This window comes from Pochonia chlamydosporia, chromosome 1 (genome assembly GCF_001653235.2).
Source record: "Pochonia chlamydosporia 170 chromosome 1, whole genome shotgun sequence".
Lineage (NCBI taxonomy): Eukaryota > Fungi > Ascomycota > Sordariomycetes > Hypocreales > Clavicipitaceae > Pochonia > Pochonia chlamydosporia.
In genome coordinates, this window is record NC_035790.1 from 2,591,417 (window position 1) to 2,618,857 (window position 27,441).

The window sequence follows — 27,441 nt, forward strand, 5'->3', positions numbered from 1 at the left end:
CGATGGGCAATCAAGCACCGACCCTTGTTCATCAGCCGGTATCGAAAGATGTCGACGAGGACACGGGTAGAAAGGTTGAGGATGCCTGCAGTTGTGGCGACACGTCGTCGGTTAGAGAATACATCTTAAACAAGGGGGGGTTTCCAATGAACAAAAGTAAGAGGGCAAGAGATGATGGTAAAACGCCAAAGAGGGCTCAAGGAAAAGATAGTAGCGAAGAGCCCTCGAAGCACAGAATGGCAGAGGACAAGAAATCTGATGAGAAAGAGACCAATGGAGTCTAGAAAACAAGGAGGATGAAACTGGATTTTGGTGAGGTGGTTGCCGGCAGCGATTTCTGGGAACGGATTGGCATGACAATTGAAGCGAGGACGAATGAAGGATCAATAAACGCAACGAAGATGGGGGGGATAACGAACTGAATTCAATGAGCGCGCAAATATGAGGCTAACGATGCCGCGCAGATGCTTGCTTGCTGGAATTGTTCCAAAGGACGAACAAGCAGCTTGCACCGTGAAGGAGGTTGGAGGAGACCAGACCAGACCAGACCTGCTCAATCGGAGGAGCGTGGGTGGAGCTGCCAGCTTGAACATTGAAGCCAACTTGACTTGACTTGACAGTTGTTTGCTTCAATGCAGTCTGGCCTGTCGTACGGAGTGCAGAAGCGGTCGTGCGTGGTCTGGCCCCTGTCGGTTGCCGACTCGGATGGGTCCAGACAGACGCCTTGGCCAGCTGCGGCGCCACGACAGCTGGACGTACGTGCGAGACAGTTGTCATTGGCACTGTACGCACTGGCACAATATAAGCGGGGGCTCACAGTCACCTGACAGTGTTCACCTCTAAACCTCTCCCTCCAGCCAATGAGAGCATTCCAGTTCTTGCCTGGCTGAGGGAGGTGGCGATCTCCGTCACGACGGCCACAACCGATACATGCAGTCTCTTGTCTGTGGGGAACAAACCACCAAGATAAAGCGAAGCCCATCAACTTCCCCAGATTCTGTCTTTCCCCCAGAACATCCGGGATGTTTATAATACTGCTCGGTCCCGTCATGCCTTGGAGGTGCATGAACAAATCTGCCTCGGGTAGACATCCGGCCTTGGGGTTATGAGACCACGATCTTATACTGTCTTCATCTCACACGACACAACAATTGAGCATTCATCTGGCGAATACTAGCATTTTCCACCATCTATTTTCATTGCATACATTACCATCATAGCCTACGGGCATCTCGACTTATTTTCATACGATTCAGCAATTGCTTCTCATTTCACAAAGGCACTTGAATTCCGCAATAATGGCTTCCACGGACAGCACAGCTGCTGCTTACAATGAGGCGGTGGAGGAACTTCGTCAGCGGGAGTATCCCATGCTCGAAGGTAATCACCCAACTTCATATTCATTGCTTAATTCAAGTCGTACTCATCATCCGCCCCAGACTCCGTCTATCTAGACCACGCGGGCTCTACACTCCCTGCAAAGTCCCTGATGGATTCGTTCGCACGGGAAATGACGTCCACTCTCTACGGCAATCCTCACTCTGGCTCGTGGTCCTCACAGCTATCCACACTACGAATAGACGATATTCGACTGCGATTGTTAAGTTTCTTTCATGCTGACCCGTCTGAATATGACTTGGTGTTTGTCCCCAATGCCACAGCAGGTGTCAAGCTCGTCGTGGAAGCCATGAGGTCACTGCCGGAAGGCTACTCATATGCCTATCATCAAGCGTGCCATACTAGCATTGTAGGAGCGAGGGAGGACGCAAGACAGAGCGCGTGCGTTGACGACGTCGACATGGCCTCGTGGCTCGGCGGCTCAGATCCATTTGCTTCTGCAGGTCCGTCCTCGGCAACCCTCTTTGCCTATTCCGCCCAGTCTCACATGGACGGACGACGATATCCCTTGTCATGGCCGAGGGAGCTCAAGGAACATTCAAACGGGAAATCCGCTCCATTATTTGCCCTTCTCGACGCCGCGTCGTTTAGTGCCACATCTCAGCTGGACCTCAGCTCTTCAGATTTCGCCGCGGACTTTGTCGTCCTTAGCCTGTATAAAATATTTGGCTTTCCCGATCTAGGAGCACTTATCGTTCGACGCCCGGCAGAGTACATTTTTGACCGACGACACTATTTTGGAGGTGGCACGGTTGATTTGGTAACGTGCAAGAAGGAACAGTGGCACGCCAGAAAGACTCAATTTCTTCACGAACGCCTGGAAGATGGCACGCTACCCTTTCACAACATCATGGCCCTCGACTCAGCAATGACGGTACACTCAAAATTATTCGGCTCCATGGACAAAGTCAGTGCCCATACGTCTTACCTGGCTCAGCGGCTGTTTGATGGCCTAGACAGCTTGCGACATGGCAACACGCTACCAGTGTGTGTCATGTACACCCAGCGGCCAGATGCTTCAACAACATCGCTGGGAGTCGGCCCGGTGGTTTCATTCAATCTCAAGAATAGCGCCGGTGGTTGGGTAAGCCTGGGAGAAGTGGACAAGCTGGCCATTCTTCAAAAGATTCATATCCGTACGGGAGGGCTGTGCAGCCCTGGAAATGTTGCTGCCGCCTTGGCTCTGGAACCATGGGAGATGAAGAGAAACCTTTCCGCTGGGATTCGATGCGGCGCCGATAGCGAAATTATGGGCGGGAAACCAACCGGCGTGATTCGAGCGAGCGTCGGAGCCATGAGCACGGAATCCGATGTCAACCGATTTCTAGAGTTTATACAGGAATTCTTTGTCGAGGACTATCCCACGCCTCCGCTATCTCAACAACTTGATGAGACAAGTCATGCAGCATCGACATTTCGCGTCAAATCCGTCACCGTCTTTCCGATCAAAAGCTGCGGCGGCCATGTCGTACCGCCAGGACTCCGATGGGATGTGAAGCCTGAAGGTTTGGCATGGGATCGTGAGTGGTGTCTAGTTCATCCAGGTTCTGGCCAAGCGCTCAGCCAGAAACGCTACCCCAAGATGACACTCTTACGCCCGGCATTAGATTTTGAAAATGGCCTTTTGCGGGTGACATATCACGGTCCAGGCAGCGACGCAGACCACCCATCGGAGATCCAGATCCCCTTGTCCGCAAATCCGTCGCTATTCGACCAAGAATCCAAACGAATGTCTTCCCGAGTCTGCGGAGAAGAAATCTCCGCCCAGGTCTACAGTTCTCCCGACATCAACAACTTCTTTTCCGACTCGCTTGGGGTTCCGTGTGTGCTGGCAAGGTTTCCCGCTGGCGGCCGTGGCCTCACCAGCCGCACTGCCAAGGCACGCATTCAGAAACACCAACATACCAGATTACGTCCACTTCCCGGCTCGTTTCCTGATATCCCCTCGCCTCCAGACTCAGACTCCGAACAGCCCAGCGAAAGCAAGATATTACTCTCCAATGAGAGCCCAATTCTGCTCGTGAACAGCTGTAGCGTGGATGCGCTAAACGACGACATAACCAATAGAGGCGGCGAGGTGGTACCAGATGACTCTTTTCGAGCCAACATTGTGATTGAATCGGATGAAAAAGCAAAACACAACGCCTACTCTGAAGATACGTGGAGCAAAATTCGCATTGGAAATCAAGAGTTCAAGCTCCTTGGCGCATGTCGACGATGTCAAATGGTCTGCGTTGACCAAGCATCCGGCAACAGACGACAAGAGCCCTTTTCGACGCTGGCAAAGACGAGGAGGTTTGATGGAAAGGTATATTTCGGGGCGCATATGACACATGAGCCGAGACCGGGCGATGCGAGCTTGGCGAGCCAGGCACCTACGATTCAGGTCGGAGAGGCTGTTACGGTGCAAGGGTGGATATCATGATTTACAAGATGTCGCGAGACGAATTATGTACAATACCGGATATGAGATGTAATGACCTATAGGATTTGTAATAATATAGCACATGTGCCGATCCGTTGAAGGCATTGGAATTGATATCGCTCGTCATTGCGTGCCTGGGTTTAGTATCTTGAACATCGTTAGTTAATGAGTGTCAACGCAACGCTCAAACTTACGAAAAAGATTCCCGGTGAAACCAAACTTCGGACGCGCCAGCGTGTTCGCTAAGGATTCGTTGCTGTTGCGCTGCCGCCGCATGAGCAACATCATACACCATTCCAGATGGTCCGCAAACTGTCACGCCAACTGTGCAATCTGACGCTTGCAATGACATCTCCCTGACCGCAGAACCGGTGTCTGGACGACCGTGAAAGAACTTGATGCTAAACAGAGACGTGGCTGAATGGGCACTCGAGCGTATTTGCGGTCCTTGCTTTCTCTTTTCTTCATCATCTCCTAAAGAAAGGGAATTTGACGCTGGAGCAACCACGGGAATGTTGTGAGTTTCGTAAAAATGTATGCTCAAATCGGCAACCTCGCCTAGTCCAGTGCCGCATCGTCGTTCAGCGATCCGCTGGAGCTCTTCAGTGTACCAGATTCGCATCTCCGCATCCCTGGTTGCCAGGAGGACTTTTAGTTGGCCTGTCGAGTTTAAATCATGCCGACTGAGCCAATCTTCGATGAGGGAGAGAGTGAATGCCGAGCCAGATCCGCCTGCAATCAAAAGAGTGTGATCGAACCCCTTGAACCATCTTGCAGGCATTCCACCATATGGGCCCTCTAGAAGGATTCGGACGTCGACCTCTGCTTGTTTCTGGGCCATTCTTGCAAGTCGTCGAGTGAGACCACCGCGCGGTTGAAGGTAAAAGACCATCTCATGTTGGCTGCCGCTCTTGGAAGGAACCGAGCACATGGTGAATGGATGCGACGTGATGGAGTGAAACCCGCCTGTCAGGAATCGCAGATAAACATGCTGTCCTGGTTTCCAGCTCGATTTTGTAGCAACTGCAACCCGTAGAGACTGGGGAGTTTCAAGCCGGAGACGAGCGGTATGCTTGATGCCATGTCTGATATAAGTCTTGGCAAGGGCGTAGAAGAGACAAGTAAAGTAGATGGCTCCAGCGGCAATAAAATAGTCCCAAGATGTCATGCGGAAGCTACAGTGAAGGAAAAAGAAGACCATGAAGATGGCGGCGAAGAAGTAGTGTGTCGACTTGAAGAACTCGTACCACTTGTGGCTGTATTTACGTTGTTAGTTATTTACTTGTATGGGTGGCGGCATGCCACATACCGAATCCATGAGATGGACATGAAGGTAAGCCAGGCTTGCGCTATAATGGCAATTACACCGGTTAACCACACCCCTCCAGTTGTGAAAGCTTCGGCAACATCGCCTCTGTAGGTGCGGTAGACGACGAAGGGAAACGTGTGGATGAGGGCTAAAACGAACATGGCCCAGCTAACCCAATTATGCCATATATTCAGTTTCTCTGGTGGAATTCCGGTTAAGGCGGATACCAAGTTGGCTTTGGACCCAAAGGCGAGTATAAACGGCAAACAGGCCAGGGCCATCCACCCAGTTCTCGTCGCGATGGGAGGCGAGTTTCCATATCGCGCGTCTGTTGGCCAGTAATACGGCTTGGGGCCAAAGGTCAACACTGAGAAGAAGAGGACGCCGACTGCGGCAAGGAGAAGAACTCCAAGGGACTGAGTGTTCCAGCTTCCAACTCGCCAAGTTTTGTAAGACTGGTAGCGGAGCGCTGCCATGCAACGGCGCCAAGGCTTACTCTTGTTGATGGTACTCGGAGCAAAATCAGAGGCAAATCTACCAATGGCGAATAGGGCAATGGCAGATACGAAAAAGTATACTACAGGGAGGCAGTAAACCAAATCTGCTTCATACCTGTATGCAACTCAGTGGATATCCTCGTTCGGTTGCAGTTCAAGATGTATTAAAGTTGACTTACCAGAACACCCAGTACCTGTTTTTGAAAGCACATTGCTCTGGGGTTAGAGTGCAGGTTCCAGGGTCGCGAGATGAGTGTAGTTGTACCGGCTGGTTTAGTATAGGGAGAAACGGCGTTGAAGCCGTATTGACGTGCATTTGCATAGTTATTCTGTTTCTCACTTGGCAAGTAAACCGACCTCTTTTGAGGACAAGTGTCGATTCCCAGTGGAAGTGATGCTGTAGATGTATAGAGCAGAGAGTAAATCGGCATGTGCGAACACGATAGTGGTCCGAATGACCGGAGTTGTGATTAAGTCAAAAGAAGAATGCAAAGTGACGTTGCGTTACCTTCATCTACCCAAAGCCTACCCCCAAGGATTGAACTCGAGTATGTAGTCGCTTTTGCCAGAGTGCCATATGGAACATGTATCCTTGACAAACCATGGCCAGCTCCCACTTTTTCTTGGCCATTCTGACGGCTTGATACTGATTCCAGCATGGAAACTCCCTCCTAACGCACTCAACCTCACGATGGCCACTCATGAATGTAGATGGGCCATGGATTCCTGGTGACCCGAAAATGTGAGCACGTTTGAGCATCTTCATTTCCATAACTGGAAAAGACTAGCGGCAGTGGAAACAGACTGGGGACGTTGGGGGTCAGGCTCTAACACCACTTTGCTCGCTCGGGCAGAGGACACGATGGTATTGGGCTCATTTGTGCGACAAGGATTGTTGCAAGAGTACAGATGATGTGAGGACATGGAGCTTTGACTGGTGATGAAGAGCTGCTCCATAGAAGCCGGCCACGTTGAGCAAGTTTGTGCCATATGTGAAACAGTCGAGAAAACTAGCGAAACAGGGAAACCAGTTTAGACTATATTTTTGTTGAAGGTAACGAAAATTATGTTGTGATGCATTCGTGAAGCGTCGAAGTTTGCGAGGATGTCAACTGGTGCGACTTTGTAAATGCTGACGGGGTAGCACCTGCCTACGAGAATAGAAGAGCACCTGCCACTTCTGACATTGGCCCTCCAGATTGAAGTTCTACAGCCATCTGCCCACTATCTACCTTGGTAAACCCCTATAGGGAATTGAATCTCGAGCTTGTCTTCGACAAAAACTAGCTTCTGCTTTCCGGAGGATCAGGAACCAAACAGCAAATAATTTATACATGGTGGTGGCCAAACTAATGGCACCTCCTATACACTGCCGCGAACAGACTGAACGACATATTCGCGAGGCTCGAGACAACGCGCCGCTGTTGCTGTCAATGACGCTGATAATGCAAGAGTCACCATGGCCTATTGGCTACACGAGATTGCGAATGGCTTGTAAAGCAGTGTAAGCCGGCCTTGGCGTGGGGGGAGGTTAGGCTGGATGCATCACGATAGGGATCGACGGTGCTGAAATGGATGGCAGGCTCATATTGGAGGAAACACGAAATCAAGATAATACTTCCACTGAGGGGGATTTATAAGCACCTACATGGAACATGACGATATAACAAGCTGACAGGTTACTAGATTTCTATGTTTCTGAAAATCTTCGTCAAAGTATTCAAGTTAAACTCACTGTCAAACCCGAATAGATGATATTGGGTGTTCTGTCCGTGCTGTTCTTGCAGCCATCTCTCTGCGGAGATAGCACGGCATTGTTATTGCATCGCAATGGATCGTGTTGAACTTGAAGACAGGGGCAGGCCACTCTTCGCCGTTTGACCTAAGAAATACGCATACATCTGCCGCCTGTACCAAGTTCGGAATCTGGTCAAGCGTTGAGCACCCTTGTAACTGATGCATCATACTACGTTACTCCGTGACCACGGCTATCGACTTTCCTAATCGGTGGTTGACTTTGCCATTCGATTGCAACAGAGGCATATGGAGACTGTGTTGATAGTTGTACCAGGGTGAACGCCATATTTGGTCCAATAGAGGTCTTGTTGGAGGAATAGCTCTCAATGTCACAGTTACATCCCGCACTTCACAAGACGGGAGAGTTGACGACATCTATGAACCGCCGCCAGTGAATTTGAAGCTTGCTTTAGTTGCTGTAGGCAAAATTGACTTACACAATATTGAACTTACAACTATTTAGTGCACTGCCTTTCAACTCAGAAGACGCAATGAAGAGTCTTGCATTGCATCAACAACTGAACCAGGATGGCAACTGGCCAAATGAAGATGACAGCGACTCTCAGAGCCTCGCCGTACGATCTCTAATGAGAAGTCTCAACCTTGGAGCCTGGATACAAGAAGCCGTTTCAGACCTGCAAAAAAATTCTGCTTTTCTGCCGTCCACCGATGGGGGTTCCAGCTGAGACCTGCAGTTCAGAAATGACAGCACAGCCAGTCACTTTGAGATTTCTATGTCATCTGTCTCACTCGTACTTAGACGCAGGTGGTGCGATTGGGCGCCAGTTGATAAGCAATGTGGTCTTATATGGGAAACATTGTGATGAGTTTACAACAGTCGAAGAATATCACCGGCATTGATGCTTACATCGGCGAGTTCAACTCTGGTTTGGCATTTCTTTTCTCACCGGAGCTGAGCCTCTCTCGTTTCAAGTCGGCAATTTTTGGACTGGCCCAATCAACACTTTTTGTCTCATCACAAACAGTTCATATGAAGCGTCGAGATTGGATACTCTAATTCGGGCACGGCCTCAGAGACGTGGCGTCCTAACCACATTGCTGAGAGATGCTTCACCGACTGGTTTGGGCTCGTGAGTGCGACAACATAGAACTGCCTCCATGCAAAAGGAATTCAACTGCTCGCATTTTTGCGTCAACAGGCCACACTTGGGCGAGCCGTGTCTTTGCAATAGAGGTAGTTACCGTGGTATAGTCAACCCCGGCTACCGGTACTCGACATCTCAGGGTTTTCTAACAAATTTTGGGAATATATAAGACACCATTATACCCAAAATACCCCTTCAATTTACGGTTCAGTCCACTTTGTCTCCATCAAGCCAGATATACAAGATGCAGCTCTCTATGAATCTGATTGCCCTCTGGAGCTTATATAGGTGAGCAACATACAATACATCTTGCTGCCACATCCAAGGAATCAAAATCAAGGAGGTGAGTGAGGAGTCGGATACTAATGCATCGTGTGATCCAGTGGGGTGCATGCTGCCGACGCAAAATGCTATACCACTTTTACGGTTACGACAAGTTACCCAGCTACTCGAAGAGTATACAAAACAGTAGAGCCAGTTATTACAACAGTCGACTGCAAAGGCTGTGAAGTAACCTTTAAGACCACGGTTGTCGGAAAAAGTGTGAGTCTCGACGTTTTTCTTGCATCATGTCTTGCTGCCCTTTGTCGAGACCAATGGTGTGGTATTCACTCGTATGCTGATAAACCTTTACGTTTAGCAAGCCCCTGTGACAACAGTTACAATGGACAGGCCTCTTAAACCGACCTTTCCGGTTTGCAAAGACGGAGATGCCGACGATAAGGCGGTGATAGGAGCAGAAAAAAAGCCAGGAGGCATAGTAGGAGCGTTACCACCACCGCCTTCTGACGACGGACCATTGCCCGGTTTGGGTGGTCTGCTTGGGGGGTCGGGCGGGAGGAAAGGGGGTTTGCTCGGGCTGGGTTGATGAACACGGAATCTAGTCGTTTCGCCTTGCTGAGTCTGGATCAAATTGGACCACAGCGTGTTGTCTAGGTTGCTTCTAGAACTTTGCTCGAAATGGTCGATAAGGGCTGAGGCAATATCTTGACTCGAGTCTCCCAGTTAGCACCTCAGTTAACATTTCCCAGGCACTTTTTTTCATTTGGATCATGTGTGCTCTAATGTTACTCTACCTTTACTGGTTGTATTGCTTTATCTATTAGTTTAGGTGAATATAGTCGATGGTTATGTGGTAGTCACGTCTTGTTTGGACGTAGATCCTGAGAGAAGCAGAGGCGTCAAGGGCAAAAGTACTGAGCTCTCCGTTAAGCGGCTTGCCGGATCGCGTGTGGGCAGCGCTCGGTCGAGAGGCGCAATAGATCTGCTTCTTCTTATTTTGTGAAAGATTGCTATGAAAGAGGAGGCTATAGTATATCTTCACAGGACAACATACCAGACATTGAATATGTCGCCACGGCTGCAACACCCGCCCTTGCGTCCACCACAAAGGAAATCGGTGTCAAAGGGAGGGACCACGTCTCCCTTCAAGCAATATCTACAACACTGCCTCCAAATATTGCCCTAAGCTCATAATTTATTGAATGAAATTCCGGTAGTAGTAATAACTCTGGATTTAATTCCGGTCAATTCGCCGCTGGTCAGGCCCGCCACGGCATCCTACGCGTGTAAGTCAATCTTCAATCTCCGCCTTCAACACACTGGCTTGCGATACTGTTTCATTGCGTTTTCGCCTACCTTGAACACAACTATTGTGAATCGTGCAAGAAATGAAATTTCTATACGTTTTCAATCCAACAAGGCAAACCTTCATTGTCTCCCCATCAACTCTGTTCATCTAGGTTGCAGCGCCGTGTGACCCTGAGTGAATCACAAAGCACGTCTCAGGTCGCAGTGCTTCACAACAATCACTTGTCAAACTCGTGTGTTGGATTGGATTCCCTTTGTACTTGTACACACTTAAACTGCCAAGACTTGTAAAATTTTGTGCTGGAATTTGACTGCAATACTTTTACACCACATCTGGCAGATATTACTATTTCGTGGCAAGGACTCTGAAGATTAAATTCAGCCCTTGCCCCCGTCGATATATTGGATAATCTGCCTCTACCCCTTGGTCACCACCTCATCTTTCAAGCATAGACAGTACAATACTATCCAATATTTGTCCCTGAGCAAAAAGACGCCCTTGACTACCACAACATGTTGAGACTACTCGTCTCGATCCTCCTTTTGCTGGCCAGAGTTGCTACTGCTGTGCCGACTTCAGCACCAGCATCTACGCCATCATCAGGACCAACATCAGCACCGGCGTCGGTACCGGCACCGGCACCAGCACCAGATGCCGGCAAAAAGGAGCGCATCTGCTTCGACATCAACCCTTCCATGGCATTCTTCACGACAACAGTGTACGTGACAACCACTACGGGTGCCGTCTTTGTTACTTCAAAGCCGACTACCGGAGCAGGGCTCCCTGTTGTGCCCACCGGCTTGGCATCTCTACCTGCATCTGCCGCTCCAGGATCTGCATCTGGATCTCTTTCAGGGAAATTACCTCCACAGCCCAGCCAAGGGGCAACGAATGGTCAGAAATGGGGAAACGGAACACTATCCCTCACCAACGGCGGCGCTCCGGGTCCCACAGGCACAGGAACCGGCGGTGGCGTCCCGAAACCATCCTCCCCGGCGAAAGGGTTGATTAATATGGTGTATTTCACAAACTGGTAGGCTGCAGTCAAGGAAACCTGTAAAAGAGAAGAGGTTATGAAACTGACACATCGTTAGGGGAACATACAAGCCCAACTATCAACCTCACAACCTGCCTGCCTCCGACATTACCCATGTCTTGTACTCGTTTGGCAATGTAACAACAAACGGCACCGTGTAAGTCAAGTCAAACTGCAGACTCCCATTGAGCAATCACCATACAACAAATGACAAAAGTCCCGCTGACATAGTCCCCCTGTACTCAGTGTATCCTCAGACGACTTTGCCGATACGCAGAAGCAATATCGCAGAGACGGCAACGGAACAACCATGCAAGGCGCAATAGGACAGCTATTCAACATCAAGAAGAAGAACCGCAAGCTCAAGACGCTCCTCTCCATCGGCGGCTGGACATACACCGAGAACGGAGCCTTCAAATCAGCATCCACCGAACAGGGCCGCAAGACGTTTGCATCCAGCGCCGTCAAACTAGCTCTGGACTGGGGCATGGACGGCATCGACATTGACTGGGAGTTCCCCAAGAACGAGACCGAAGCCAAGGAATTCGTCGCCCTCTTGAAAGAGTGCCGCGACACCTTCGACAAGTACATTGCCAGAGTCCAGCAAAAGTACCACTACCTCATCACCGTGGCCGTCTCGTCCGGACCAACCAACTACAAAAACATCGACATCAAGGGCATGGACCAGTACGTCGACCTGTGGAACCTGATGGCGTACGACTACGCCGGCAGCTGGGACAACACGACCGGCCACCAGGCAAACCTGTATCCCGACGCCACCAACAAGGAGAACACAAAAGTCGACACCGAGCAGGCCATCAACGCATACATTGCCGCCGGCGTGGCCCCCCACAAGATTCTGCTAGGTCTGCCCATCTACGGGCGCTCGTTTGGAAACACTGACGGCCTGGGAAAGCCGTACAAGGGCGTTGGTAAAGGATCCGTGGAGGATGGAACTTGGCTGTACAAGGATCTTCCGCGTCCTGGTGCCGAAGTCAAGACGGATGATAAGGTTGGCGCGACGTGGTCGTATGATCCTAAAGCTCGTGAGTTTGTGTCTTATGACAATCCGCAGACGGCTGCCTTAAAGGCGACGTATATCAAGACCAAGGGCCTTGGCGGTGCCTTCTTTTGGGAAGCGTCTGGGGATAAGAACGGGACGGAGAGTCTCATTGGTTCCATGGCAAAGTCTCTGGGCCAGCTCGACACCTCGGAGAATATGTTGGTCTATCCAGAGAGCCGATATGATAATATTAAGAACGGCAAAGGATCGTGATAGCCCGTGGAGGCAGACACTGGACTGGATTCTAGACATTGGATGCTCATCACTAGACAGTGGACGTTTTTGTTTCAATTCGTGGGACCGACTTGCTGGTCGAGTCGGTCCCCTACAGCATTCAGCCCGGCGTTGGGGACATACATGGTTTGCATTTACACAGACGCGGCAGTTTTGCCTCCTTTACAAGACCTAGGATACCCTCTTTTCTACAAAATCTAGCATAGAAATGATATACAATCTCATCAACATAAAAAACTTGGTATCTCATTATGTGCACCGCCAGCAGTGATTCCAAAAGCAAAGCGCCAATTTATATCACCCAACATCACAGCATCAAAACGCCCACAACCAAAGCAACAACGCCCAAGATATTCCCTGGACCAACCTTGACAGCCAATCCCATCTCTGTTGACTCGGAACTGCCGTCCCCACTAGCCCCTTGACGACCTCCGCCTTGCGTGTTGTCCGTACTAGCACGATTTTTTGCCCCCGAAGGCACAATCGCAGTGGTAATGGTCCTCGTAGCAGCCGTCGGAAGCGTGAACGAGACCCTTGGACTGCGCGACGTTTGAAGGTTGTTGTTGTTGTTGCCTTTGGCGCCAGGTACGTCAATTACTCGTACAGGGTCTGAGGGGGAAGCCGGCGTCAGGGTGATTCTGATGTCTGCCTGCGTTGCCTCCGGTTCACCCCTGGCTTTGACCTGTGCCTGGGTTGGCGACGGAACGACGTTCTGCCATTGTCAGCTCGCATTCACTTTCGAAATTATTGGCGCAACGGTGTGCGCGTACCTTGGCCTTAAGAGCGGGGAGCTGCATGGCTGACATGTCTGGGGATCGTTTGAGCTTGGCCATCATCGAGTTGGACTTGTTCTTGTTGGAGTTTTTGCCATTGTTGCTCTCGGATTTAGCACCCTTGGAATTTCCGTCTTGTTGGTTCCTGTTGTTGCCGCTGTTGTTGCCGTTGTTGTTGCCGTTGTTGTTGTTGTTGTTGTTGTTGTTGCCTTTGTTTGAATTCTTGTTCTTGTTCCTGTTCCCTTGCTTCTTGTTGTTTCCCCGATTGCCACCGTTCATGTCGTTTCCATTCTTGTTGTTGTTATTGTTATTGCCGTTGTTATTGTTGTTGTTCTCCTGTGTCTGCGTCGATACAGCTGCCGAAGTCGTCGAGCTCAAGACTACATTCGGCAGCGGCTTCAACCCCCCCAGCGGCTGCTGAGCATTCCCATCCACTCCAGGCAGAGGCAACAGCCCTTCCTTCTGGCCATCCTTGTTTATCTCCTCCGAAGGCGTGGGAGCTGCCCCATTCACACCCGTCACGAGCTTATCAAGAACCTGCGTCCCGGACATGTGCAGTTTGATCGGCCCAGTAGGCAGCGGTAACAAAGTACTGCCCACACTGGTCACCAAGTTCGTTGCCACCACGCCGCTGCTATCGGTGACTACTTTGCTCGTGACCACGGGAACCACGCGTGTCACCGTCCCTGGCTTCTGCACCAGACCCGGTATGATGAACTCTTCGGACACGACTGCCTTTGCTTTGGCGTCGATAATCACCATGTTGAAGCCTGGGAAGGCGGTAATGCTAACGTCAGGCGTCCATGTTATCAATCCGCTATTCTGAATGCCAACTGTACACTTTGTTAGATATGAGTCCCGTAGGAGACGGCGCCCAAGAGAGACAAACCTGCAATCTGCTGCGCAACAACAGATTGTCCTACCAGTCCTGCCGGCACCAAAGTAATGGCAATCGGACCCTCCAGACCAGCCGAATTCCACTTGATTTCAATCTGCTTATTGAGCTCCAACGACGCCGCCTTTCCAGGGAATGAGAATTGTGCCGTCGCACAGCCTGCCAGGCCAAGTATCTGTAGAAGCCGCATCGTGAACATTATCTTGCGGGGGGGAAAAAAAAAAAAAAGAAAATCATCAACGACAGAAAGACTAAAGCTCCAACTGGGTAGGCGACAAAAACCAACTGCAACATCAGACGTTTTTGTTCATAACAATGCATCCTTGCCAGGAGTCCCCGTTTTCTCGTGAGCAGCGCCCCTTGGGCCAAGACGCTCTGGAAACGAACATATCCGAAGCGTGATCCGCGACACTCTCAGTCTGGAGCGTTGCCAAGAAGATCCATTTGAAGGTTATGCGTGGGAGTAGCTGCGGCGGCTGTCGACGCCGTGAGGATGATGGTGAAACAGGGACGAGGAAGATGGGAGGTTGTGAGGACGGATGGCTGATACAGGGGTTTTGCCTATCGGGTTGGGCTGAAACGGCAGGGACGGGTGACAGGATATGGTGACATGAATGCGATGAACGCACATATGAAGTTTGGGCCTATTGAGGCCAATTACAATATTGCATCTAGCTGTTTTTTTTATCTTTATTATTTGCACCTTCTTTTTAAACAGGGATTTAGTGAAATGCGCCTTCATTGAGAATGACCGCAAGCTGGAATTGGCACAGGAGGTGAGGCACCAGACGTTTATCGTGGCTGAGGATCCGTAACGGCCATGAGACGATCAAACCGCTTCACTCAGACTCCGCGCAGCCTTTTATGCGGCCACGATGTGAATTTTTAGGACTCACATGGCCGCAGGCTGTGAAGCCAAGTTCCTTGGGTGACACTCAAGTCTGGCGCATTACTTGGCGGTCCTTACATTCCACACGGAAAATCGTCATCCTCCTCCATGTCACATTTACGACTGAGCATCACAGTTGCAATACAGTAATCCCATTTACACCTAGCCCGGTCTACATAGAGTACAAGATGAAGATGAGACTCATACAAAAAAAATTGACCAAAGCATAAAGACAAAATAGAAAAGAAAAAGTACATACTCCCTCCAATTACCCGATTCGCAGACAGCATACATCACGCCATTCTCCGTTTTGTGATCCAACCAGAATCTCCCATCATTGAGCCGTTTAAAATCTTGCCAAGCCAGAACTCTACATGTCTTGGTGTTGCGTGTCACCCGGCGTCCCTGACGCGTCTACTCCGTGGAATGCGTCGCCAAACGCAGAGTCCTCCATGTCCATCTGCAAGTCTAGATCCTCACCAAGACCACCAGCCTCGCCGTCAAGGTCCGGGGCGTCGTAGCCGGCCAACGCATCCCCCGCGGTGTCCAGATCCCCCAGAGAGCTGAAGTCGTTTTGATCAAATGAGGCGGAACCGCCGTCTGTTACTGCGGGAGTGGCCGCTGCTGATGTAGGCTTTGTAGCCGTGGCAGCCTGTTTTTGTTGGTCACCCTCTGCGCCAGTCGCTTCAGCAGTAGCAGCACCAGTTGTAGCCGGTGCGGCTGTCGTAGACGATGGAGCATTGCCATCTGGAGACGCACCGCCCTTTGGCACAACAACCCAGTCTCCACTGTCGGTTCCGTGGTCTGGTGCCGAGTCGGCCTGCTGCTTGGTCTGTCCGTCTGTTCCCGACATGTCAACGTCGCCCGTGGGTTGAGTGCTCGCCTGCTGTGCTGATGCGGTGTCTGTGCCCACCGCGGTTGCTGCTCCAGTTGGTGCCGCTGCCGGCACCGGAGACGGTGCATTGTTGGCGTTTGATGGCGTTGGAGCATTCGACACTGCCGTCGAGGCCTGGGGCTGCGGCGTCGGGAAGTTGTTGACCGGCGTCGACATGGACGAGAATCCAGTGTGCATTTGATCCAGCAATCCTGCTGCCGTGCCTCCCATGTCCATGTCTGAATCCCCCATCATCAACCCGCTGTTCTGTGAGCCAGAGTGCGATGGCTGTCGGGACATTTGCGTCGCGGGCGGCGGGGTGGGCGGCTTGGGTGCGGGAGCCTGGTATCCGCCGTCTTGGACTCTCTTTATGGCGGGATGAACGTCAATCTTGCGCTTGGTAGCCGCCTCCACATCTTTCAGGATATCGTCAAAGGGCGTCTTGGCTGACTGTACTGCCGATTTCCGTTCCTCTTCCCCATTGTCCAGCCGCTCCTCCGCCTTAAATACTTCCGGCGCAGGAGGGTCCGGGATGGAGCGAATCTCCTTCTCTTTGACCTTAAGGGCCGAGCTTTTCTTAAAACTTGCCATGAGCTCCGCATGTTCTTCTTCCAGCTTCTTGATCTCTGCCTCTGTAGACTTGACGTGTTTTCCCACTCGTGTTCGGAACTCTTCCGCCAACCCAGCATCTAGCCGGCCAACGTAGGGCTTCTCGGGGGACTGTGTGAACGCATCCCCTCCCTGGGCGGTAAATATGCCTTCGGTTAGAGAGGCCAGCTCGCCTCTGAGTCCAAGGTTAAGGTCTGACGGTTGGATCTGGCCTATTCTGTAGGCAGACGAAAGAATCTCCTCCATCCACTCGTGGTTTTGCTGGTACCGGCCAAGGGAAATCTCTCTAGGAGTCAAGTGATCAAACATATCGCCCCTTGAAATATCCTCGTCGTCGTCAAAGGCAGCGTCCAAGGGAGGCATACCAGGCTGCTGCTGCTGCTGCTGCTGCTGTTGTTGTTGTTGCTGCTGTTGCTGTTGTTGCTGCTGGCTCTGGCTTTGCGAATGTCTCGCCCGCTTCGCAGGCGGTCCAGGGGCGGGCTGTGGAGGGTAGGCCATTTGCTGAGGTACTCCTCTCGGCGCCATCTGGGGGCCCATCTGCTGACGAGTCAATTCGGGAAGAGAAGGCCAATTGACACGATCGGAGAGCATAAACTCCTTTCGTCGGATTTGCCCGCCTCGCAGGAGGAAATGTCGCTGTTGCATGATGGCGTTGACGCGCTCGTCATAAGGAACCATGTTGGCAGGGACGCGATCATTCTGTTCCGAGGGGCCGTAATGAACAATAAAGAGGCTCATGTCAACGTGAGGCGGGTTGGGATGACCTGGAGCAGGTACCAGTCGGAATCGTCGTCGGGCGTGGAGGGCATACTGCTCGCCGGGAATGTACCCAGCTTTGAGGTAGTAAATTTCCAGCATCTATCGTTACAACATAGTTAGTTTTCCTGCTGACACGTTGTCGGTTATACTTTGTGTCGGTACGCACCAAACCATTCCCCAAATCATGCTTATAGACTTGCTCCGGAGGTGCCCAGACGAAACCGTCTGTCGCAAAGTTTGTGCCTAGTCGCTGCAGAGGCTGCCATGTCAATAGAATTGTGCCGTCGGCGGGTTTATCGAGATATGTCCAGAAGAATGGAGCGCGGTCTCTGGCAATCTGAGGGGCAGTCATGAGCCACTTTGCGACCTCGTTCATGTCCATTCGAGGCATTGTCGGATATCGATACGAGGACACCAGGTGGACATGAGGCATCTAGGTAAAGGTTAGCCACGGTGCTGAGGAATCAGCATCTCAATACACGGTGAATGGCTCACCAGGTCCTGGGGGACGCTGTGGCTAGGATCTGGTTGCGCCATCTTTGAATCAAAAGCGCAGGTCTCCCGCGTGTCGGCAATCAACTCAGTATCCTCCGCGTGCTGCACTCCAGGAGTCAATTAATCGAAATCGTGGGTTGGGCGTGTCCCAGAGTATCGCGTCCAACCAATCTAGGGCGCACTGTAACCCAAGTTGATGATTGGTGATGGGCCTGATTGGGCGGCGCAAACGCTCGTGATGGACTTTGATGGATGGAGTTGTTCAAAGATGCTGCTTGCTTGCCGTTGTCCCTGCGCGTACCAGGCCCAAATTTCCTCGCGACGAGGCTGGATGGTATTGACCAATCATGGGTGGGTTGACTTGGAGGAAAATGTGGGCCTCACTCCTGACTGATAGCCTGACTGGGACCAGTGTGGGCTCAAGCCGCAAAAGACAAGACAGATCATGCCCAGTCATGCCATGGGATGGTACATAGATCAAGCATTAAACACCAGACTCCATCTATCAGTGTACACTTTGAAGTGTACTCGTCTCCTGCTAGGGCACATCCATCTACAACCCAGAACAACCATTTGCACACATCATATGAACTTGCAAGTATGCCCTTTTAAAGTGGACAGCTCGCGATGCGGTTCCCCAACAGAGGCCGCGTGTGCATGGCGCACGGCCAGTCGACATGACAATAACCAGAGACAAGATTTGGAGCCAAAGATGATTAGGTCCTGATGCCTAACCGTACAATCTATTAATAATTTTTTAGTATCCTAGCGACTACTCTGCTACCACTTAGGTATATGTTCTCGAGCCCCAAATCATGCACCTTTTATGCCTGGTAAGTGGAGGCAGAGACGTTGCCACCACGGCCAGTCCAGTTTTCGTGGACATCTTTGCCCTCGGGGTACTTGCTGCTGGCGAATTCAGGCTTGACGCGGAAAGTGTGGGCACCAAAGTAGTCACGCTGGGCTTGGAGGAGGTTGGCGGGCAAGTCCTTGGTGCGGTAGCCATCAAACCAGGACAGAGCAGTAGAGAAGGCGGGAGTAGGGATACCGAGCTCGGCGGCCTTGGAGACAACGTCTCTCCAGCCGGGCTGGGCCTTGTGAATAGCCTTGTTGAAGAAGTCGTCGAAGAGCAGGTTCTTCAGGTCGGGGTTGTTGCGGTAGGCGGCGGTAATGTCCTTCAAGAAGACGGAGCGGATGATGCAGCCACCACGCCACATGAGGGCAATCGAAGGCTTGTTCAGCTTCCAGCCGAACTCTCTGGCCGCCTAAGGGTAAGAATTCACGTTAGCTCGGGCCGTATTCGGGATACACGGATAAGAGAGACAGATTCATACCTCCTGCATCAGCATGAAGCCCTGGGCATAAGAAATAATCTTGGAGGCATACAGAGCCTGCTCAAGGTCCTCGAGGAACTGCTCCTTGTTGCCCTCAAACTTGCCGCTGCCGCGAGAGACGTACTGAAGCTTGGTGGAAGCCTCAACTCGCTCAGGCTTGATGGCAGACAGGCAGCGGGCCAAGACAGCCTCGGCAATCAGGGTAACCGGCATACCCAAGTCCAAGGCGTTGACGGCAGTCCACTTGCCGGTACCCTTCTGGCCGGCCTGGTCAAGAATCTTCTCAACCAGGGGCTTGCCATCCTCGTCATTGTAGTACATGATGTCGCGGGTAATCTCAATCAGGAAAGAGTCCAAAACACCCTTGTTCCACTTTGTGAAGACGTCACCAATCTCCTTGTTGGAGAGACCAAGACCACGCTTCATGATGTCGTAGGCCTAGTCGATAACTCTGTCAGAAACTAGTACCCAATTCGCCCGGGAAAGCCACAAACGTACCTCGCAAATGAGCTGCATGTCACCATACTCGATGCCGTTGTGAACCATCTTGACGTAGTGGCCAGCACCTTCGTCACCGACCCATTCACAGCAGGGCTCGCCATCGCTCTTGGCAGCGATGCTCTGGAAAATGTCCTTGATGTGAGGCCAGGCTTCCTCGTTACCACCGGGCATCAGAGAAGGGCCGTAGCGGGCACCCTCCTCACCACCGGAGACACCGGATCCGACAAATCGGATACCCTTGCTGACCAGGTACTTGGTGCGGCGGTTGGAGTCGGGGAAGTGAGAGTTACCACCATCAATGATGATGTCGCCCTTCTCCAGAAGGGGCAGAAGCTTCTCGATCCAGTCATCGACGGCCTGACCAGCCTGGACGAGGAGCATGACACGGCGAGGGGACTTGAGCTTGCTAACAAACTCCTCGACGGTGTGAGCACCAACAATGGACTTGCCCTTGGCCTCGTTCTCCAGGAATCGGTCGACTTTTGATACAGTTCGGTTGAATGCGCAAATTGTGAAACCATGGTCAGCCATGTTCATGATGAGGTTCTGTCCCCTGTCATGACCTGTCAGTTCGGCTTCTGCGTTGAGGCAGCTCAGAAGCTCATGCCACAAAAGCTGGGAGGTTTTATAAACTTACATGACAGCGAGGCCGATAAGGCCCAAATCCGCGCTTGGAACATTGTCAGCATTTCTTGAAGCTTGGCCGGAAGCAACATTTGAAGCGGGTAGGGGAGATTGTCGAGGTTGCTGGGCGCCACCAAGCTTGAGATTCGCCAGCCGAGCGCTGTCTCAAGACCATGAGCTCATGCAGGGTGTTTTGGGGTGTGAAGAAACAGATAGAGGACCAGAAAGGAGAGAGGGGATTAGCTTGAAACAGCTGCCTCAAGCTTGCCCATATCCACGCTGCTTCGCCCACCTGCCCTCTCAAAGCAATGCAAAGCCAAAAACACCAAGATCCTTCTCGCGATAAGAAGCCATCGAGGTGCACAGAACATGCGCGAAATGAGAGGTCACAGAGCACAGCAGACTTTGGGGCGGGGTGGTGGGGTAATAGCACTGAAGGCAAAACGATGCGATCAATGGAGGGGTGGACGAAGAGGAAGCACTTACACGGGGCCAGACATGATGGCGTTTTGGGTATTAGGCTGTGTGTTTGGATGATGGAATCTCTGTCGAGAGGGTGGTGGACGATGGAGAGAAAGAAAAGGAGAAGAAGATCAGAGCAAGAGAAATAAGAGAGCAGTGTGGCAGATGAGAGGATTATAATGGGGGGCAAGAGATTTGGATGGCGAAGCTTGTTGTTACTGGCACACAACTAACTGACGCTCAAGAAGTTTTGGCGTGGCCCGGAAAAGCGGGTACAGTGGGGTGACAAAAGTCAACATTGAAGACGATTTGAACAATTGCGCTTGTTGACTCCTGTCTTTTTTCTGGAGGTTTTGATTTTTGACGGTTTGCAGATGTGTTGGTTTGTATCGGTATATTCCCAAAACAATTCAACAGCAATTACTCCGTCGTCCTATGTGCATAAATCCCGGCTCAAATGAAGAGAGACAGACACGGAGATGTAAATTTGGGCACCCCACTTGTACTTGGCTTTGTCCCGACGAGAGCTCATCGTCATCGTGGACCCGGCACGGCCGCTCAAAAGAGCTGCGCAAGGCTAGCTTGGAGGTCATTGCAATGATACTGCATATTCCACCGCGGCGCGCAGTATCATTCTTTGAAGCATTGAAGCATTAGCATCCGATCTTCAAGCTGCATAGTGCCGACAAGGGACGTTGTTTCGGGGCAAAACGGTGGTACAATCGCTCCTTCCAGTTTGCTGTCTGTCATTCCTTACAAACCATTACGTGCGCGGGGCAGTCACATCAGTCACATCAGTCACCTCACACTTTTGACTCCAATCAAGCTCCAACGTCGACCTTTAGCTTTCCAGTCCACGCCCCATTCTCCGTCTGCATCTGCAATCTGCATCTTGACATTACCGTTCCCAGCTTTATAAGCCCAGCCTCCAGCTGCGACTCACAGTTCGTTTGCCATTGTCAACTAATCAGCCGCAAGCTACCATTGTTGAGCGGAGCTTTCAACTCGAAGGCTGCCAGGCATTAAGCAATAGCCTGCCGCCAAGGGGTCCCAATTGTGTCATGGAAGTGCTTCACAATCTTTTTCCAAACAACGCCCCGAGTCCCTGCTACGGGACGCCCGGATCGCCCCTCCGTATCAGGATACGGCCAAAATTCAAATACTGCAACACTGCTGCACACCATGCATCCCGACGCCACAGCGTTGTCATGAACCCATCATACAGACGGCTGCTATGCCTGGTTTGTTAGCTTGGCTGGTCTGCAACGGCTGACGAGCGGTTTTTATTTCTGGTCATACTCGCCGAAGTCTGGCGGAATCCTGGTTTATGAATGTCCCCACGAATCACATTCGCCAGCCGGCATTTCGATAGCTTTGGTCGTTCCCATTTCGGCGGAGTTCTGAGTCCATCAAGTGGAGTCTATCCCTTTGTTATAAGTGCCTCAGTGCAAGCGCAACGCCCCATTCAAATTTGTTTCTCGCGCAAATGCTCAACCAAGAGAAGTGTGTGGTTGTTGGTGCATGGTTCTGACCACGATAGTTGACCGGGCCACATCAGTCCGTCCAATGCCATACCCATGCAAGGGCTCCGATAGGCGCTGGATACGCGATCGGTTAATGCATTTCTCCGGGTAATGACATCGAGGCAACGTTGACCAATCCAGGGGACAATTGAACAATATGTATGTCATACGGTCCAGTAACACAGCAATGTTTTGCATCTTTGTTGTTCCCTTCTGGGAGTTGTAAGCATCTGTTAGCCCCGAGTACAAATTCTGATAGCTGATTGTCACAGCCGATGACCCGGAACGAGCCATGTCTTTCTTAGAACATGTCCCCAAAACAACTCTAACGTCTTTTCCTCTTTCCCTCCCGTCCCAGCACGGACAGGATCGGCCATACATCTGAACTGTGCGGCATTTGCTGATCCCACCCGCAACACATTTATTCGGACGATGGACCGGCGTGAACCCCCACGGACCGGCTGCCGATACAGGCCCACCACCACCGGCGGCTTAATGTAGAAAGACCTTTTTTCATTTTGCTGATTCCATTAAGCGTGGTGATAATCCATGGCATGACTTACTTATTCAAGACCTCATTTTGCGATTCTTACTAGCATTTGCATGTGACTTGCAAGTCTATACCACGATCAAATGTGAATGAAGGAATCGGATGTGCCACTGTCATTACGTATCACGTGATGTGGCAACCATCAGATTTGAGTGGCGCATCACCCAGCAAGTTGGGTTGACATCAACGCATCGCAAAAAGGCTTCATCCTCCTGTGTCACAACCTCACACCATCGACGCGACACGAGATAAACTCTTTGACTGCCAAACCTCACTGGGCTTGTGCATATATCGACTTTGAGTGTAGAGTAGCTCAAAGGTACGTCAAAACAAGGCAAAGCGCTTGTAACTTGGGTTCGCTCTGTTCATCATGGCATACCCGCCTCCTCCAGGCACCAATTCTCTCCCGCCGCGACCTCCAGCCAGCGGTGGCAACAGTACCAACATCGGCCGATCGGGCTTCAAGCCCGCGTTCTCGTCAAGTTCGAATTCCCAAGGCCACACGTACGCGAGCGGTCCGTCTTACAATACTGTCGCCCCAGGATATTCTGGCGGCTCAGCTGCGACCCAATATGGCCCATCTTCGTACTCGAACTATTCCGGCGCGCCTGCTGCCAACGTGAGCAGCGCAGGGCGAGGATATGGATACCAATCAGCACCACAGCAGAGCTACGGTCCTCAGAGCTACTCCCAGGGTCCCACGTCATATTCTGCAGCACCGCAAATCAGAAATCCGTTCCCAATGCCTGGCCAGGCCCAGCCAGCTGCAGCATCCAACCCGAGCGACTATGACCCCGACATGGCTGCGCAAATAGCCCAGTGGCAGAGCGCATACTCTCGCGACGCTCCGCAAGCTGTTGACAAAAACGGCAAACCCATTGCCCCCGACGTGCCAAAGCCAGATATCCCTGCCACCACTGTCCCTGGTCAACCCGACAAGAAGAAGACGGTGGTCCGTCAAGGCGGCGGCAAGAAATGGACGGACGACTCGCTCCTCGAATGGGACCCTGCCCACCTGCGTCTCTTTGTGGGCAACCTTGCCGGTGAAACAACAGACGACTCTCTCCTCAAGGCCTTTGCGCCATGGAAGTCAGTACAAAAAGCCCGTGTCATCCGCGACAAGAGAACGAACAAGTCTAAGGGCTATGGATTCGTCAGCTTCAGTGACGCAGATGACTTCTTCAATGCCGCCAAGACCATGAATGGACAGTACATCCAGAGCCACCCCGTCATTGTCAAGAAGGCCAATACGGAAATCAAGACCTCGAACGTCAAGGATAAAAAGGGCGGCGGGAAGAACAAGAACAACTGGAAAAAGTCGGGCAACCAGCAAGGCGGTGGCGGCAATGCTGGTGGCAGTGGTGGGTATGAGCCAGCCCTTGGTCCTGTCGCGCCAACAGGCGTAACCAAGCCTGGACAAAAGACCAAGAACGGTTTACGACTGCTGGGATAGTCCAACCAGAACGTTGGCATCATTTTGGTACTTGTACACATATTTAGGCAGTTTGGCGTTGGGGGACTTGCATACCCGGCAATGGTTAAGTAGAATATAATATAAAGCTACATTCACCTGCGTGTCACGAACGAATAATGTCCAGCAATGTAATTTGTCGGCAACGTACTATGTACGTGCATGTCCATTACTATGTGACTGGCCACGCATCTCTAACTTCTAAGCCCACCTACATCTGGGTGTGCCGTGATTATCTCCCTCTAGATCAATGGTATTTCCTTGCCATTACAAGTTGTCTCAACTTCCAATCCTTGATGCTGAAGATGATGTAGATTTCCCCCTTCTTCAAGCTTACAGAACAATGAAATGCTTTCCCTTCACTGAGGCCCAAATAGACGTCGTTATACCAAAACGATAAAAACAAAGAGAAATTCAACGCTCAAACAAAAATATCCCCGTTTGAAGCATGCTAGTAGTAATATAATTCCTCCTCTTGCAAATAGTTACTCGTTACCTGGCGCTACTGCGAGGTTGATGGTTTGGGCAGGTTTGTCTGTATATCCCCGTCCACTGTGACGATTCCCTGCTCCTGGTCGTCATTCTGTTGCAACAGACCCGCCGTCTCGCCCGCCGAGTCATCATTGTCCATGTCGCTGGCGCTGGCGCTGTGGCTGACTGGAGTTATAGGGTGGGCACCGGCGTGCCGCTCGTGGACCTCGATTTGTGCATCTTGCCGCATCTTGGTAATCTTGACGTAGTTGTAGGCGCCGATAGCAACCATGGTCACGAGAAGACCGACAAAATTAATAGGTGTGAGCTTGTCGTCAAAGACAATGGAGGCGGCCGAGATGGTCACCACTTCCTTGAAGATGCCCGCAATGGACAAGGTGACGACGGACGTTCGCTGCAGCAGGGCGAATTCCGACGCAATCATGAAGAATGCAATGCAGCCTGGGAACAGTAGGAAGAGAGGCGTCCAGAATCCCCATTCGGAGCTGAGAGCCTTGAGTCCTTCCCACAGTGGCCCAAAGCCTTCGACAGGGATGGCCAGGGAGAACAGGACAACAAACATGACGGGAGAGAGAAAGAAAATGCTGGAAAACGGATTCGATGTGGCGGGGTTTCGTAGGAGAAGAATTTGCGTAAGAGCCCAGCGCAGGCCGGAAAAGAAGGCAGCCGAGATGACGAGAACAAAGCCGCCAAGCTTGAATTCGACCTCTCCAAATACCATGAGGATGACACCGGACGTCATGGCCGCAATGATGGCAACGAGGCGCCAAGTCGGGGTTTCGAGACGAAAGACGAAGGCGAAGAGGAGTACAAAGGCCAGGGAGGACGATTTACACATTGCTGACCGCGAGAGTTAGCCTTCATTTGCTTGCACAGTGTCTTTCGAGCTTTGATCCACCTACTGTAAAATGTCAAGCTGATAAACTTTAGTGACGTATTGCCCAATCCAATGTCGAGACTCGTCGCAGCACCACAAGGGCCGATGCGAGTAAAATAAAACATTTTGGACATGATGGAGCCCTGAGGTTCAGTCTCGTGTCTCGATCGGCCGCCGTCAGAGTTGTGTGCTGCTTTTGGTCGTAATGATGGTACAAATGTTAAAACTAGGGCTGACAAGCCAAACTGCACAAGCATGTGCGTTGACGTAGTAAAGAGAGGAAACGCAAAATTCAGGCGGTCCTTGTCGAACATCCATTTGTTATACTAGGATTCCAATTGTGTTAGAACATCAAGAAAAAAATAATGACAAAATCACCACTTTTCGAAATATAGGCGGGAGCACTCACCAAAGAAATGGATAGGGAGAAAAAGTACCACAGCAGAATCAAAACGCCATTGACAAATAGACTTTTGACAACATTGCGATCTGCTTCCTTGCGCTCGTCGTCTGAAAGGTTCTTTTCGCGGGCGATTCGGTTGTCCAGCAACGTGTTTCTCCTGCGCTTCTTTTGCTTCCGTGATTTGTCCTTCCTCGTCAACCCCATCTCTTCGTCGTCGTGTAGGTCCTCATCACTGAAGCTGTCTCTGCTCGAGTCGTCTCTGCTGCTAGATCCACCCGAGTCTCCAGCACTTCGGCCAGGAATATCAAGATGTTCCTTTGCGTCTTCCACCAAGCTCGACGAAGCAGCTGTGCCTTGGGCACGTGAGTTTTGAGAATAGCTTGGTCTCCCAGGGAGAGGTACACTGGGGTGACTGTGGCCGCCAACAGGATTCATGAGACTGCTCTTCCGCCGCCGATGGCCCGGAATTGGCTCCATCTCGATGTCGTTGCCGGCAGAGCCCAAGCCGGCCTCGTCTCGGGGGTGAGTAGCAGAATTCGCCGCGGCCGAGGCGACGGGGGCGACGGCCGTGGTGCCAGAGAGTTCGAATCGAGAATCACCACTGGGGACGATGGGTGATGACAGGACGTCGTCGACGGCTACGGGAGAGGACGTGGAGATGATATGGGAAGAGGAGGAGGAGGTAGAGGACGGGTCTGGGGGCATGATGGAGAGAATTCAAAGGGTCGAAGCTTGCTAGGTGCTCCGTAATACATGCAATTCATCAGAGCATGGCATGGCATGGCCACTTGCGCTTGAGTAACCGGGGCGGCACGCGAGGGTCCAGTCATTGACCACACAGATGAAAATGTCTGGGGTTTCGGGTACCCAAAGCGTGGTCCACCACGTCAAGATCTTTGACTCTGAGCAACCACAAACCCGCACAGGAGCACTTGTCCCGTTTGCTGCGGGTGGTCAAGTGGGCAAACGGCAAGCCAGCAAAGAAGGTTATTGGATGTGTAAATGGGTCAATGACCAAAGAGGAGATGTGTCGGACGAGATGCCCATGGCCCCCCATGCAAGCACAAGAAAGAGGAGGATGGTCAACAGTGAACACAGGAGGTTCTCAGGTCCGGATGTCAGGTCCATCAGGTTCCGTTGGTGTTGCGGCGGTGGGCATGTGGACTCAAAGTGACAAGCCAGTCCATTTCCAACCGTTCATCGTTGGCAATCAAGATGAATTGTGGAGACTTGGCTCATGCTGGTCGGCTCACAGACCAGACCCAGGCGGTTTGGGGACATCTGGATGTTGATGGTGGCGCTGCTTCGATTACTTTAGCCCCTGGTTGGCGGCCGCTAGGGCTCTCTGGGCCTGGTCACTGCCTGGTCACAGGGCTAGACGGCGCCTTTAGGGGGTCTCGGGGCCACCAGCAGACCAGACTTGACCCGAGCGCCAACACTGGAGGCTGGGCATG

The 27,441-nt window shown here is 51.6% G+C and overlaps 9 protein-coding genes across 9 annotated transcripts; 4 read left to right on the top strand and 5 right to left on the bottom strand.

Moving 5' to 3' along the window:
• Positions 1-2: 2 nt before the first annotated feature.
• On the top strand, positions 3-284 carry VFPPC_17382 (hypothetical protein; the record flags this gene model as incomplete). The annotated part of the gene is made up of 1 exon (XM_022429095.1): positions 3-284. One exon carries the CDS (start codon positions 3-5, stop codon positions 282-284), a length of 282 nt encoding a protein of 93 aa, XP_022285888.1.
• A 1,014-nt stretch (positions 285-1,298) lies between these two features.
• On the top strand, positions 1,299-3,823 carry VFPPC_00651 (molybdenum cofactor sulfurase; the record flags this gene model as incomplete). The annotated part of the gene is made up of 2 exons (XM_018280629.1): positions 1,299-1,380; positions 1,440-3,823. 2 exons carry the CDS (start codon positions 1,299-1,301, stop codon positions 3,821-3,823), a joined length of 2,466 nt encoding a protein of 821 aa, XP_018148847.1.
• Positions 3,824-3,963: 140 nt separating this feature from the next.
• On the bottom strand, positions 3,964-5,951 carry VFPPC_00652 (ferric reductase transmembrane component; the record flags this gene model as incomplete). Its single annotated transcript, XM_022428183.1, has 4 exons — positions 3,964-3,970; positions 4,018-5,079; positions 5,133-5,744; positions 5,809-5,951. 4 exons carry the CDS (start codon positions 5,949-5,951, stop codon positions 3,964-3,966), a joined length of 1,824 nt encoding a protein of 607 aa, XP_022284685.1.
• Positions 5,952-10,635: 4,684 nt separating this feature from the next.
• On the top strand, positions 10,636-12,435 carry VFPPC_00654 (chitinase 1; the record flags this gene model as incomplete). The annotated part of the gene is made up of 3 exons (XM_018280632.1): positions 10,636-11,156; positions 11,218-11,316; positions 11,406-12,435. The coding sequence occupies 3 exons, from the start codon at positions 10,636-10,638 to the stop codon at positions 12,433-12,435; spliced, it is 1,650 nt and encodes a 549-aa protein (XP_018148850.1).
• A 328-nt stretch (positions 12,436-12,763) lies between these two features.
• VFPPC_00655 (hypothetical protein) lies at positions 12,764-14,314 on the bottom strand (the record flags this gene model as incomplete). The annotated part of the gene is made up of 3 exons (XM_018280633.1): positions 12,764-13,168; positions 13,227-14,062; positions 14,119-14,314. 3 exons carry the CDS (start codon positions 14,312-14,314, stop codon positions 12,764-12,766), a joined length of 1,437 nt encoding a protein of 478 aa, XP_018148851.1.
• Positions 14,315-15,383: 1,069 nt separating this feature from the next.
• On the bottom strand, positions 15,384-17,792 carry VFPPC_12847 (SWI/SNF and RSC complex subunit Ssr4; the record flags this gene model as incomplete). The annotated part of the gene is made up of 3 exons (XM_018290624.1): positions 15,384-17,354; positions 17,422-17,688; positions 17,751-17,792. The coding sequence occupies 3 exons, from the start codon at positions 17,790-17,792 to the stop codon at positions 15,384-15,386; spliced, it is 2,280 nt and encodes a 759-aa protein (XP_018148852.1).
• A 782-nt stretch (positions 17,793-18,574) lies between these two features.
• On the bottom strand, positions 18,575-20,709 carry VFPPC_00656 (6-phosphogluconate dehydrogenase; the record flags this gene model as incomplete). Its single annotated transcript, XM_022428184.1, has 5 exons — positions 18,575-19,015; positions 19,085-19,522; positions 19,583-20,138; positions 20,223-20,369; positions 20,696-20,709. The coding sequence occupies 5 exons, from the start codon at positions 20,707-20,709 to the stop codon at positions 18,575-18,577; spliced, it is 1,596 nt and encodes a 531-aa protein (XP_022284686.1).
• A 2,405-nt stretch (positions 20,710-23,114) lies between these two features.
• On the top strand, positions 23,115-24,197 carry VFPPC_12848 (RNP domain-containing protein; the record flags this gene model as incomplete). The annotated part of the gene is made up of 1 exon (XM_018290625.1): positions 23,115-24,197. The coding sequence occupies one exon, from the start codon at positions 23,115-23,117 to the stop codon at positions 24,195-24,197; it is 1,083 nt and encodes a 360-aa protein (XP_018148854.1).
• A 520-nt stretch (positions 24,198-24,717) lies between these two features.
• Positions 24,718-26,692, bottom strand: VFPPC_00658 (solute carrier family 35 member C2; the record flags this gene model as incomplete). Its single annotated transcript, XM_018280635.1, has 3 exons — positions 24,718-25,547; positions 25,610-25,910; positions 25,994-26,692. The coding sequence occupies 3 exons, from the start codon at positions 26,690-26,692 to the stop codon at positions 24,718-24,720; spliced, it is 1,830 nt and encodes a 609-aa protein (XP_018148855.1).
• Between the last annotated feature and the right edge of the window lie 749 nt (positions 26,693-27,441).